The sequence below is a fragment of the Neolamprologus multifasciatus genome, chromosome 13, assembly GCF_963576455.1.
Source record: "Neolamprologus multifasciatus chromosome 13, fNeoMul1.2, whole genome shotgun sequence".
NCBI lineage: Eukaryota > Metazoa > Chordata > Actinopteri > Cichliformes > Cichlidae > Neolamprologus > Neolamprologus multifasciatus.
The window spans coordinates 27,008,525-27,020,734 of record NC_140451.1 but is presented as its reverse complement, the minus strand read 5'-3'; the positions used below and the strand labels follow the sequence as shown (position 1 = coordinate 27,020,734).

The 12,210-nt window shown below is 38.9% G+C and overlaps 1 protein-coding gene and 1 long non-coding RNA gene across 3 annotated transcripts in view; one reads left to right on the top strand and one right to left on the bottom strand.

Moving 5' to 3' along the window:
• LOC146505699 (uncharacterized) overlaps positions 1-5,708 on the bottom strand; it is a 97,228-nt gene extending 91,520 nt beyond the window's left edge. The window contains exons 1-2 of one of the 2 annotated variants that reach the window (XR_014877553.1): positions 5,592-5,708; positions 4,782-4,970 (exon numbers count right to left, since the gene is read on the bottom strand). This is a non-coding gene — a long non-coding RNA (uncharacterized LOC146505699). The other variant, XR_014877552.1, reaches the window with a different exon arrangement.
• Positions 5,709-5,854: 146 nt separating this feature from the next.
• On the top strand, positions 5,855-11,635 carry etaa1b (ETAA1 activator of ATR kinase b). Its single transcript, XM_085182480.1, has 6 exons — positions 5,855-5,987; positions 6,793-6,921; positions 7,130-7,188; positions 7,601-7,710; positions 7,831-9,263; positions 10,441-11,635. Exons 1-6 carry the CDS (start codon positions 5,855-5,857, stop codon positions 10,551-10,553), a joined length of 1,977 nt encoding a protein of 658 aa, XP_085038606.1. The 3' UTR covers positions 10,554-11,635.
• The last annotated feature ends 575 nt before the right edge of the window (positions 11,636-12,210 follow it).

The window sequence follows — 12,210 nt, the reverse complement described above, 5'->3', positions numbered from 1 at the left end:
ACAATGCAATATATTTCCTATAAATGGTGAATACAGAGATGAGGATAGAAAGGTCTTGCACCTAAACTGTAACACCTAGAGCAAAGCTGCAGTCGAGACAACCTTAGCTGAATCTATGTTAAGTGAAGCCCTAAGGGGGTCGAGACAGAGGTTAATTGGATATACTAAAATTATGTTATTTCATTACAGATATTAAGTTTTGGAGGTTAGCCTAATAAAAAGGAAGAAAGAAATAATAAATTTTTAAATAAATGTATTGCTGAGATAACCCTGCCTTCTCCATGCCACTCTAAAGATTGCCTGTCAATCAGATAGTTGGGTGATACTGATGATGTCTTTGTCATTGGACTGACTGTTGAAATGTTTTTTCAAAGAGCAGGCCATCCTGAAGACCTCACTTTATAGTTTTAGCAATGAGCCTTTTTTTTTTTTTTTTTAACCTTGTTGCTTTTCCTGCTCCCGACAGGAACTGGAAGCCTGCTAAGTAAATGTTTAACTTATTCCGAGTCCTGAAATAATACCAGTCTCTGAAATAAACAGAGCAAGAAAGCCAAATCAAAATGCAACCATGCCTGCCCCGCTTTGATGATCATTTCGACTCTTCCTCCTCTTCATCTCAACAATCTACCGCTGGAGTAGAGTGCAGTTGGATGCCCTTTAGCACTTCCTTTTCGCCTCATGTGACCAAAAGGGCTGCTGGGATTCTTTCAGTTAGAAGCCAAGCCACCTTAGGCTGCATCTAACCATTGCTGAAGCCCACTGATCTGACGCTGCAGAACCAGGCATTGTTTCAAATGCTTTCATTCACAGTCCCTGCCATTGGCAGACACTGTGAAATGGGTGAAATCCCAGCTTGGTGAAGCTGGCACAGAAAGCCAGCATCCTGGATCCCTTCCACTTCAGAGAGCCCTGCCACATGCTAACTGTCATCCATGAGGCACTGCTAGCCCACAGGGAGGGGGGTCTGGCAGAAAAGTTGGAGGGTGTGGGTGGATGAAGGGGGTGGCATAAACATTGTGATATACCCTTTACATACAAACACAGAAGACACAATGGACTCCTTGGAGATGCAGAACCAGAGGCCATAAGAGGTGATTATTATTTATGCAGACACTTTTCTAAGTTGAGCTTTTTATTCTCCTCCGTCTCTCACTCAACTGGCAGCTGCCCAGTGTGAGCCATCCCTGGGATCCACAGCAATGATGATCACCCCCCTCCCCACACACACACACATGCGCACACACACACAAGCCCTTCCTTGTCCTCATTGCTGTCTACGCCTGGTAGATCCCCTGGCATGTTTGCTCCTCCTTCATAAACACTAGCAGCTGCTTGGGCAATTAGCCATTAGCTCTTTACTTTTTACTATAATACCCAGTGCTCAGAAATCTCAACAATTAGCTCCTTAATTGCTTCTAAACAACCCAGGCGTAACCAATAAATAGAAGGCGGTAGGTAGTTAGCTGAGGAGACAGACTTCTGGGAAAGAATGAGACAAGGCTTATAGAATCCACACTAAAATGTTCTTCCTCTCGTCTCCTTTAGCGGGCTTTGGCAATTATTTTTTTCTTGCTGTTACACGACTTGAAAACGCTTGCAGGGGGAGGAGAGATGACAGAATGGGTAAAGAACACAAGGCAAGCTGATGCCTCATATTCAAATTCAAGCTGACACGTCCATGCCCTTTATTCCCCAGTCTAACTATCACTTCTGAGAAATGCTAGTATTCAGTGTGACAGAGGGTGTTACAGTGACTTTTAGATGGGCAGGAGACGGCGCCCCCCGGGTGTGGATTTTCGTGGCAGCGTGATATGACACAGCTCGCTTCACAGAGCAATGGGGATACCCCCAAGATTAGCTGAATGCATTAAAGAGAGGCATGAAACGTAGCTAACTGTTGATTAAATCACTGTTACATCCATACTGGCGGTTCCAGTTAACCTCTTTAACACTGACAGCAGCTACGCCACTAACATGACAATGGCCTACAGGCAGAAATGTGCTGTATGCTGTGTGCAGTGTGTGGCATCGCAACAGACAGTTTTTTTCTTTTTAGATAAGGGTGCTCAAATGGATTAGGTAACAGAAGAAAATGTTATTTCAGACATTCATTGAGGAAATGCAAATATTACTTACATTCTGCTCTCTAGATTTGAGAAAGTACTATTTTTCACAATTTACACAACAGAAATTTATAATCAAAGGTTTTCTAAAATTTCTTTTAGGTGTTTTTTGACCAAACACACACAAAAAAATCAGACTTCTTACACAGCTTTAACAATGTGTAATATTTTAAATACAGCTGCATTGAAGAAATCCACTTGCAATCCACGTTTTGACTGCCTGTGCAGCATACTGTAGGCTTTGCCTTTTTAATAATGAGTAAAAAAACATTTTTACAAAGCTGACCAATCTGGGCCACAAGAATGTTTTAAACTTTCACATTTGTTGACAACAAATACTTGGCACTTTAAAATCGCTAAATAAAATGAGCGAGCCCCAAAGATGACATATGCTGCAGCTGCTCTCATCTAACATGCATCTTATCGTTAGCGGTGGCTGAATATCTGCTGATGTTTTGATGGAACAAGAATTATGTTTTAACAGGGAAAGTCGAAGACAGGACTACAGGTCGTCTGTTCATAACAGTTTCTGGCTTTAAATCAAAGAAACACAGTTGATTGGCTTCCCTATGCTGATGAACTGCTTCCAAATGAAAACAATCAAAGCAGAATCAAGCATAATCAAGCATTGTGATTCACTGCAGCGTGTGTGTGTGTGTGTGTGTGTGTGTGTTTTAACTAAATAATATTCCAGCACCACAGCAACTCAGTGTATATTTTCTACAAAATCTGCATTCAGTTTATATTGACTTTAGTTACTGTATCCCCTCACAACCCTCTACTCCTCACAGACACACACACACGCACACACACGAAATACCAAGGAGGTATACAAGCACCATCTAGTGCTTTATTTTGGAAATTGCTATGCAGAATTTTACAAAATGTGTAAAAAAAAAAATCCACATTTATTTTCTATGTAAAATATTTGTTCAGTTGCATGAACATTTTAAAATTAGGAGCAGAAAGACAGCTTTTGGATTACAGAATAGGAATAAGATCAAATCAAGATTGAACTAATCACATTCTGCAAACCTGCAAGTATATAGAAAAGAGTTAAACAAACTGATTGATGACAGTTCATATCCTCACTAGCAGAACCTCTGACAACTTTGGTGAAATAGATGTTTTTCACAAGAAGAAGCATCAACTGTGATTGACTAAAAAATAAAATTTCCACCAGTCTATAGTCAGAAGTTTAATTTCCTTTCAGAAATAAGAACAGGGGAGTTTCCAGTTTTTGTGTGTGTGTGTTTGTTTTAAACCACACATTTAATTTTTCATCAATGGAGTCATGCAGCATTTTCAGTGGAAACTCTGTCACGCATGACATGGTTAAATAAACACAGCACCATTCATCACGTAGTTCCTTTTCTCAGCTTTCAGAGATAAGAAGATGATGATGGTGGAAACATGGAGCAGTTTCAGAAACATAATGAATAATCAGGAGTCATCAACTTGTACGTCAGTAACCTGCTACCACTGAAGTAATTATTCATTCAACCATGACGTATGCATACAAAAAGCCAACATTTCTGATGTTCACTCAGTAAAAAGCCAAATATAGTTAGAAAGGATATGACTAAGGCCTAGCTGAGTCCCAAACAAATTCCAAGACCTGACTCATTTCATTCGGATTGAATACCGTAATAGGTAACAATAACTGTAAAAACTATGTAGAACCGCCCTGAATGAAAGTCTTGAATATTTAACAAGTCCTCCAAGTCCAGAAATCCCTCACTAATAACAAATACATGATAATCAAGGCAAAATGTGTGTTTGGAATTTTTAAGCTACCCCTTAAAAGCAGCCAAAATCAAGAAAAAGTTGAATTAAAAACAGCCTGGGACAACGCTAAAAGGTCAGAAAAGCTGTGTGAAGGCAGTGTCCATGTTTGGATAGCTCAAGTGTTCATGTCACATTTGACTAATGTGTTTTAATTAGAAGTTCAAATTCATCTGAGAATAAATCTTGGACTCAGATTTTGACTCCCTAACAAACTAAAACAAAAGATAAGCCCCTGACCCACCAGCCACCTTGGCTCAAAAGAAGCATGGCCCTGTGCCCAGAATAAAAACTGTATTTAATAGTTTCCCTGACTCTCGATCTTAAGGTCTAGAAATATAACTATGTGTATTATTTTCAATTCAAACTCCATGTAATATGGTCTTTTTTGACTAAAGACAGGTGTAAAGTGTAAAAGTGTTCCAAACACGCCCAAAAAAGCTTAATTACATTTCTGGAAAAAACATTTGGATTACAACTAATCAGCTGTCTGATTTATTTACTGTACTGCTTTAAACCAGCCTTTCCAAACTTAGATTTAAGGATCCCTTTCTGGGCTATCACTACCTTTGAAATAAACAAGTTGTTTGTAATAACTGTTTCTGACCAATGGTAACATTGAGCAACATTATTCAAGACTCTCTAAAAGTGAACACAATGCCTTGAATAATGTTGCCAGGAAGTAAAACATGACTTTTTTTCCCCTTTTGTTTGTTCATTGGGGCATACCATTTTATAGTATACAAGACAGAGTACAAATTACATTTTTGTAAAAGTACATCCCAAGGAGGCAAAAGTATTGAATTATTATTTCTGGTGCATTACCACAAGGAATACACCAATTAACAACAATAACTACATTAATCCACCTACCTATCCAGTATCGTGTTTGCCACCAAAACAGCTTTGACCTGTCAGGGCATGGACCTGTGATGGTGCCCTGCGGTTTCTGGCACCAGAAAAATGAGAAGCAAATCCTGGCGATCCTGCAGGTTGCAGAGTGAAGCCTCTGTGGATTTGGCTTGTTCCCATGCATCCTGAGGGAGTTCAGTAGAACATGATCTGGGGAGTTTGGACAGAGACATTATGACATAAATGGCATGAATTATTTTACAGTAGAGATGGTAGAAGGTTAGAAGGTTTTGCTACAGGGCAAATGTTTTTTTCTAAACTTGATTTTGTGGAAAAGACAGCAATGTTTTCAATGTAATTATTAATGTGATTAGTACCACTCACGTTTGCCTTGAAATTCATATAAAAATGGCTGCTGTGAATTGTTTAGTGTGCTTTCAGGGGTAGTTTTTTCTGTCAATGGTGGTTTTAATGTTGTAGCATCTCAGTGTATTTCAATAATCTTTTTCACTGTGAGAAGATGAACTAATTTTGCCCATCTGCGCTTTGCGACACACAATTATACTCTTTTAATGTAGTCTTAATTGTATTTTATATGCTAAAATAGTAAACTGAATATGACACTTAAATATAGTGGAATTAAGAGAAGGCCTTCGCCTAGATTTTGAATTTAAAATTGGAGAATGAAGTGGTGAACTTTAGCCAGTAAACCTACTCATATTTATACAGTAGATTTTTAAATATATATATATATATATATATATATCTACAGAGCTGAGATATAACTTATTAGGAATATTTCAGGACAAAGAGAAATAATTTCGTACATACCTGTTACAGGCTTTAGCTTTGCCAGAAGTCAAACGAGCTGCGACAAAACTACCCGGCAGCCGTAGGTTTGGTGACGTCACAAGCAAACATGGCGGCTAGCTTTGAGTGAGCGAGCAAACACAACAAGACTCTGCAAAGAAACATTGAATCTCTCGAAGGCAAATTGTTAGCCGCAATGTTTAAAGCCACAAAGGAAAGTGCTGAAAAAACGATGTAAAGCAGAGTTGGCTTTGCTGCTGCTGCCGCCGCTGTTTTGTGCAGCCATGTCAGAGGCGAGGACGCATGCTGAGTTCACTGAACTGTGGAGGACTGTCTCCAAATTCAGCTACAAAAAAACACAAGACACGAAAGCAGCAAAACAGATGCCTGACACGACAACGACGCCCGTCTCTAAAGGTGAGGCTGTGTGTCTGTTAATATAGGCGACGATCTGCGGCTCAACGCGAGCTTAACTACAGACCATAACAAGTGTTTGTATACACTGAAGAGTAAAGGCGGCCATGAGGTGATCAAAACGAGCGACTGACAGTGACAACATGCCAGCTGGCTGTGTTATCTCACCATGGACACACCACTAATTCCACTCTAACCAGTTGTAAAGTACTGAGACTGTCTAGGGAGGAAAAACTGCATTCGGAATATACAGAAAGTGTTGCCACATGTTCGAGTATCTTTTAAGATATGATGCATTATCTCATCGAAATAATTGTTTTCTCATAGCTTGATTGTTTTAATTAGACAAACACATGTTGTGTGCATTCTGGTATATATCCTTTTAATGCAGCCAGCCCTCTTGTAATGCTATATTGCAGTGACTCAAATCAGACAAGGCTTTAAATGACCATTATGTATCCTCCTCAAGCTGCTAAAATAGAAAGATTCAAAACACAAGTTTTTGACCAGACATTTTCCCAGCTTTTATATTGTGTTCAGCAAGTATTTTTTTCAGGAAATTATCATATAAATATTATTATGGCTTTAACTGTGACTACACTAAGAGAATCCGTTCATGTGTGAACTGTCATCACGATACATCTTTTATTGTTCTCCTGTTTGTCTTTACTGATATGTCTAACATGAAGTTTAAAGAAACAAAAGACTCGGTGCTAAATAAATACATGTAAGTAAATGTAACGTTACCAAGTTGAATATGATTTATTTTTAGCTCATTTGATGTGGCACTTGATATCTCTGTGCACAGATTTTCAAAGTCCCCAGCATCGAGGTTGCAGCAGATACCCCGGCTTGGCTAATGGAGATTCTCCAGGAGATGTGGAACCTTCACAAGATATCATCTGGGATTCCACATCTCCCACTCAGATTCATACTGGTAAACAACACCGACACTCAGCTCACACTTGCTGGCACATCTCATCAGCAGGTTCTAAATGAATGGCAACATAAACGATTTCTGAATCGTTTTTTTTTATAGTAAATTAATTGCAATTGTAAGCTTGTGCTTTTCATTTCAGTCATCATGACTCTACCACTTTGCTAATTTCTATCATGTGTGTTATTGTCACGTTTTTTGGGTTCAGGACTCAGGAACACTAGAGCTGTGGAAATATCTGATATTGTGAACCGCATTGCTCCAAAGGTCTGTTGTTTTTTCAGCTTTTTATTATTTTCATATTGATATTTGGCAAAAAAGGTTATTTCTAAATGCCATGGTAAATATAATTAATCACAAACTAAATAAGAAAAAATAATAATTTTCATTTAGAATAAAATAGAATAATCCTTTAATTGTCCCACAAGGGGAAATGTGGTTGTAACAGCAGCAGAAGAAAAGCACATATACAAACAGAACAGAAACACACACAATTTTTACAGAAAAAAAATATTTACATCATGGACAATAGTTACAAAAACAGAGTACTGTACAGTTATTAAGATTAAAGTATTTTTTAAAAATTATTATTTATTTGTATTTGTTACAGGTAGACTTTCAGTCTTTTCTAGCACATATCTGTAAACACACTTCAACCTTATGCTTGTTTCTTTTGTAGGATGTAAAACCAGAAAGGACTGACTCCTCTTTGCTGCAGTGGATCGGTGACAGTGCCATGCCCGCCACACCAGAGATTCAAAAGCCAAGACTCAGGAAGAAATCCTCTAGGTGAATAATCAATATATTGACCAAAATACTGTCCCTATAGATTGTTATTATGTACCACCATATGCAGCCTGTATGGGTCCTCATAAGTGTCTGTCTTCCTTTTTCCTTTTGTCTACATAGGCAAAGCAGTGTGGAGGACCTCATGAAACTCGCCAGGCAGTTTGATGAGAGCATGCAGCAAGATAAGGAAACTTCAGAAAGCCTTGTGATCAACAATCTTAATGAATGTCTGAACACTTCCGAAACAAAACTGAAACCATCGTCACTCCATGATAGCTTGAAGGACCTAAAGTACCCATCGGCACCAGACCAGATAGAGGCAGAGCTGCATGCTCTGTTTGACTGCTCCACTCAGAGTGCATGGCTAAGCCGTGGCTCTGCAGTATCCACCTGTTCACAGGAAATAAGAGGCCAACCTGTGAATGCAGCTTTATCCGAAGACCAACAATCAGAGCTCAAATCAGCTGAAAAGTCTGGCACAGCTGCACATCCTGCTGAAGAAAAGGGAACTAATAGCTGTAGTGCAAATAACTGTGATGACTTTGATGATGACTGGGAGAATGATGAATTACTTAATGACCCTTTTTTGCTGGCGATGACCCATAAGCCCAATGAGCAACATGACACCAATCCTAACACCACCTTTCAGTCTGAGACTAAGACAAACACTACTCACTCTACCCCTGTTCGTAAACCCATTGCAATCCCTGCACAGAAGCCTTCAAACCTAAACTGCAAGCCTAGGTGCAGTGTGAAAAGTTCTGAAACAAAACTGACACTCCAGGAACTCTGTCCCAAACTGAAGACTACCAACCGAAACACTTTCAAATTAGAGCCAAACCCCAACTTGCGGTCACAGATGGCCAAAGAGGTTTCCACTAAGTCCAACTTCACCGTTATACAACCTAAGCCACAGATGTTTGACCAGAAATCTGCAACTGCAAAGACATCCACTACACCTCAACCTGACAGGGTCACTAATGATCACAGAGGGGCTTCTTTAGGAAAACACTCTGTTAAAGATATTTCAGACAGCTTGTGGGATGATAGGGATGATGACGCACTGCTCTACCAGGTATGTGACAGCGTGGAGAAGATCGCCAACAGTCAGTCGCTCCAAGCGAGCTCCGGTAACTGCCAAGAAAAACAAGATATTGATGTAGACAGACAACGGAAAACCACAGGGCCGCAGCCCATCAACATGACTCGGTCTGGGAACGTCGATGCCAGCACTAACAGACAATCACCTTGTGCTTTTGTTCGTTCTAACTCATTACCAAGGGCTAGTTATGAAACTGTGAACTTCCAAGGATGGAACGTTCCCATGAAGGGTGCCAACAAAAAATCACAGATGTCTCAAAGCTTCCCAGGGAGCCACACAAATTTGGGTACATTAAGTCAGTGCGGGGATTCATCTGGAACTTTCCAGGCTGGAAATGCTAATGTGGATATGAAGCAACATCCAGTGATGGCCAGAGCAGTACACAACGCCAAGAGCCATCACACAGCTTTCAAAAGAAATCTATCTGACTCAGCAGCCATAAGTACCAAAGGTATGATGTCTAAGTTTTGATAATTACCACCGAATTGTATCAAAGTATATTATGTATGCGACTTTATAAAAGGCTAGGGTATTTATAGTGGGCATGCTTTCCAAAATAATTCATAAATAATAATAATTTTTTTAAACTGAACCAGAACAGCATCAGTTCTCACACTTGCATGCAGTTTTTCCAAGGTAGTTGACAGATCGGCTGTTCCAAAGATCTTGGAGACCTTGCCACAATTCCTCTATGGATTTAAGTTGTCTCAGTGTCTCATGTCTCTTCAAGCAATCCTACATTGACTTCTTTATTGCTGAGATCAGTGCTGTGTGGGGGCCATAACATCTGCTGCTGGAGTCCTTGTCCTGTCCAGGTCTCCCTTGAAAAACATATTAAATAAATGTGTTTTCTTTCTGCCAAAAAGACAGTTCTTTATGACTCTGGCTGTATGGCTGGACTTGTTGTTATGCTTAAGAATTAATTTTTCACCAGTCAGGCTCTGATATTACTGTGTCATGATAATAATCTAAACATCTGAAATGTGTAAAATTGTTGTGCTAAACTGTGTATTCAAAGATAATAGGAATAAAAATTTCAATAGGTTGAACAAGACAGGATTTTATGTTTGTCAATGAAAAAGCCACCAAGAGTGTTATGTACAGATACTTTTTCTTAAAAACAACACAAATAAATCTAAAACTAGATAGAATAGCTTTGCTTTGATAGACTCAGTCAAATGTCCAGTAACTGAATACACCTCCATTAGTTGTTTTGTTTAATTCTATGCATTTGTCTGCCATGGCTATTCCATCAAATTTGCTTTAAGAATGGATATTTAACTGACAATTCACAAGTAAAACAGATGCCACATGTTGTTCTAATAATCACTGACAGTTCGGTGCATGTGCACATTAACCATTTCCCCCCGAGCAAGTAAACTGCGCACTGTGGCTTTAATTTGTGATCTTGTCAAGGGTCCAAACCTCAGCAAGCATCATTGCCAATGAATTTGTGGACAGATTTTATTTATTTATTTATTTGTCTTTGGACTTGGATGTTTTGGGGTTCTTTTGTTCTTCCAAATGTTTAATGTTTAGAAATGAAAACTTGCTCGAGGTCATGCAACAACCAAGCTGAAATTGTGTCTTTTTCATTCAGTTTTCTCACTTTTCTTCCCTCTTTCCAGTTTTTGTCACAAGCCAGATGACAGGAAAGTGCTCTGCTGCAGAGATTGAGAGGAAAAAACAGGAAGCTTTGGCCAGGAGGCGACTGCGAATGCAGACTGCCACAAAGCCATAGAGCGACTTCGTCCTGCCAGTATTTTTTGCAACTTAATGCACTCTACATTTCATACAAGTGGTTCAGCCCTTTTTCAGAATTTCTTGTTTTTTGATCATTGTATCCAAGATGAAGGATTGTTGATAGTTCAGTGCATGACCTGATCCCGGGATATGTACTTAACTTTCCGCACATATAGAACCTACTACTGGCTGTTTTTGCTGCTAATGTAATGTGTTTCATGGTAAGCATTTTTTAGGAACATTTTGCTACAGAATCTCATATCTGTGACAATGTAAAGAAAAACTTCTTCACTACTTTGAAATATAGTTTACATCCACCGAGCTTGGAAAAAAAAATCCAAATGCTCTGTTTGTTGCTTTCTGATATTTAAGCCAGTTTTGGATAGAACATTTTTATCTGGTGCTTTTTGCTTTTGTTAAAAAGTAATTAGCTTAATCTCTGTGTCACTTTTCAATTGTAGCATCAAAGGCTGACGCATAAAACAGTGTATTTTTGAAGCTATCCATAAGAAATGGATGCCTTCGCTTTAAAGCGAACATTAGCATTAACTGCTGTGTTCTCTGCTTTATGGGTCTGCTAAGACTGCTTAAGTGCCTGACAATTCTTTTAAAGCATACTTGAAATATTCATTCGTCTTCATAACGGCAATGAAAAAAGCCTTACTTTATTAGAAATAGAAATGAAAGGATATCAACACAACCTAGCACCAAATCTTTGCTTTGAGGCCAAGCTGAACATTTAATAGATGATTCTTATTTGTGTTTCCTCTGTGCTTTCTTTGCTCACGTCAGTGTTTCTCCTTTCAGTTTTGCACAGGTCAGCATCAACAGTTGTACTGTAAAGACAGCGTTGTGGCCTCCGCTGGCAAAGTGTACTGTAATAGCTATGCTATGCACCTTTCAAAAAAGTTTAACAGGAGTAAAAATAAACAAGGCTTGAAATTGTTTTTATATCCAGACAGGATGAAAATGAGAAAGATGAGAAACTCACACTACATTTTCCTATCATATTTTCATCATTTGTGCTGTAAAGGGCAGACCTGTGACATACAGGTGACAAATTCAAATAAAACTTTCAAATAGACTTCTTTGTTTCTACTTAATTGCTTCAATATATCCTAATACTTTTGACTCCAGTACCTGTTGCTTAAAAACAGCATGATAAACGTAGCTGTATTCATTCCCCCAGTAATTTCGTTATGTTCATGTCTTGTGATAAATCAGAATACAGTTGGCTGCTAATGGTCTGTAGCAGTTTCATTTAATTTCGTTCACATTTTCAGGCTTTTTTTTTTTTTTGCAACATCAACGACACCCCTGTAGTATTGAACAGCTGCTCAGGATTTTGAGTTTACACAGACGGCCTCCTCACTGGAGTTATTGGCGTCCATTACTGTAACCTCTATGTATTTCAGGGCTGTTGACAGGTCAAGCAGATATGATGGGCCCATTTCACAAATACTCAAATTTGTTTTCAACAAGTTGCTGCCCAGAAAGAAGAACCATTGTGAGCATGCAGTAGCCTCGCTATGAAGAATATTGTTGTTATTAGACATGAGGGATTATTTTAATATGAAAGCTAATTCGTCTTCTGACTCCTTATCATTCTACACAGCTGCTATATTGTGCGTGAGGGTAGTACAATGTTCGCCTTT

What these genes read in the sequence shown, in the direction of transcription:
- etaa1b (XM_085182480.1), top strand. Translation starts at nt 5,855, where the DNA reads ATGTCAGAGGCGAGGACGCATGCTGAGTTCACTGAACTGTGGAGGACT. An exon ending in AACGACGCCCGTCTCTAAAG is followed by an intron (nt 5,988 to 6,792) that starts GTGAGGCTGTGT and finishes CTCTGTGCACAG; the next exon opens with ATTTTCAAAGTCCCCAGCAT. An exon ending in CTCAGGAAGAAATCCTCTAG is followed by an intron (nt 7,711 to 7,830) that starts GTGAATAATCAA and finishes TTGTCTACATAG; the next exon opens with GCAAAGCAGTGTGGAGGACC.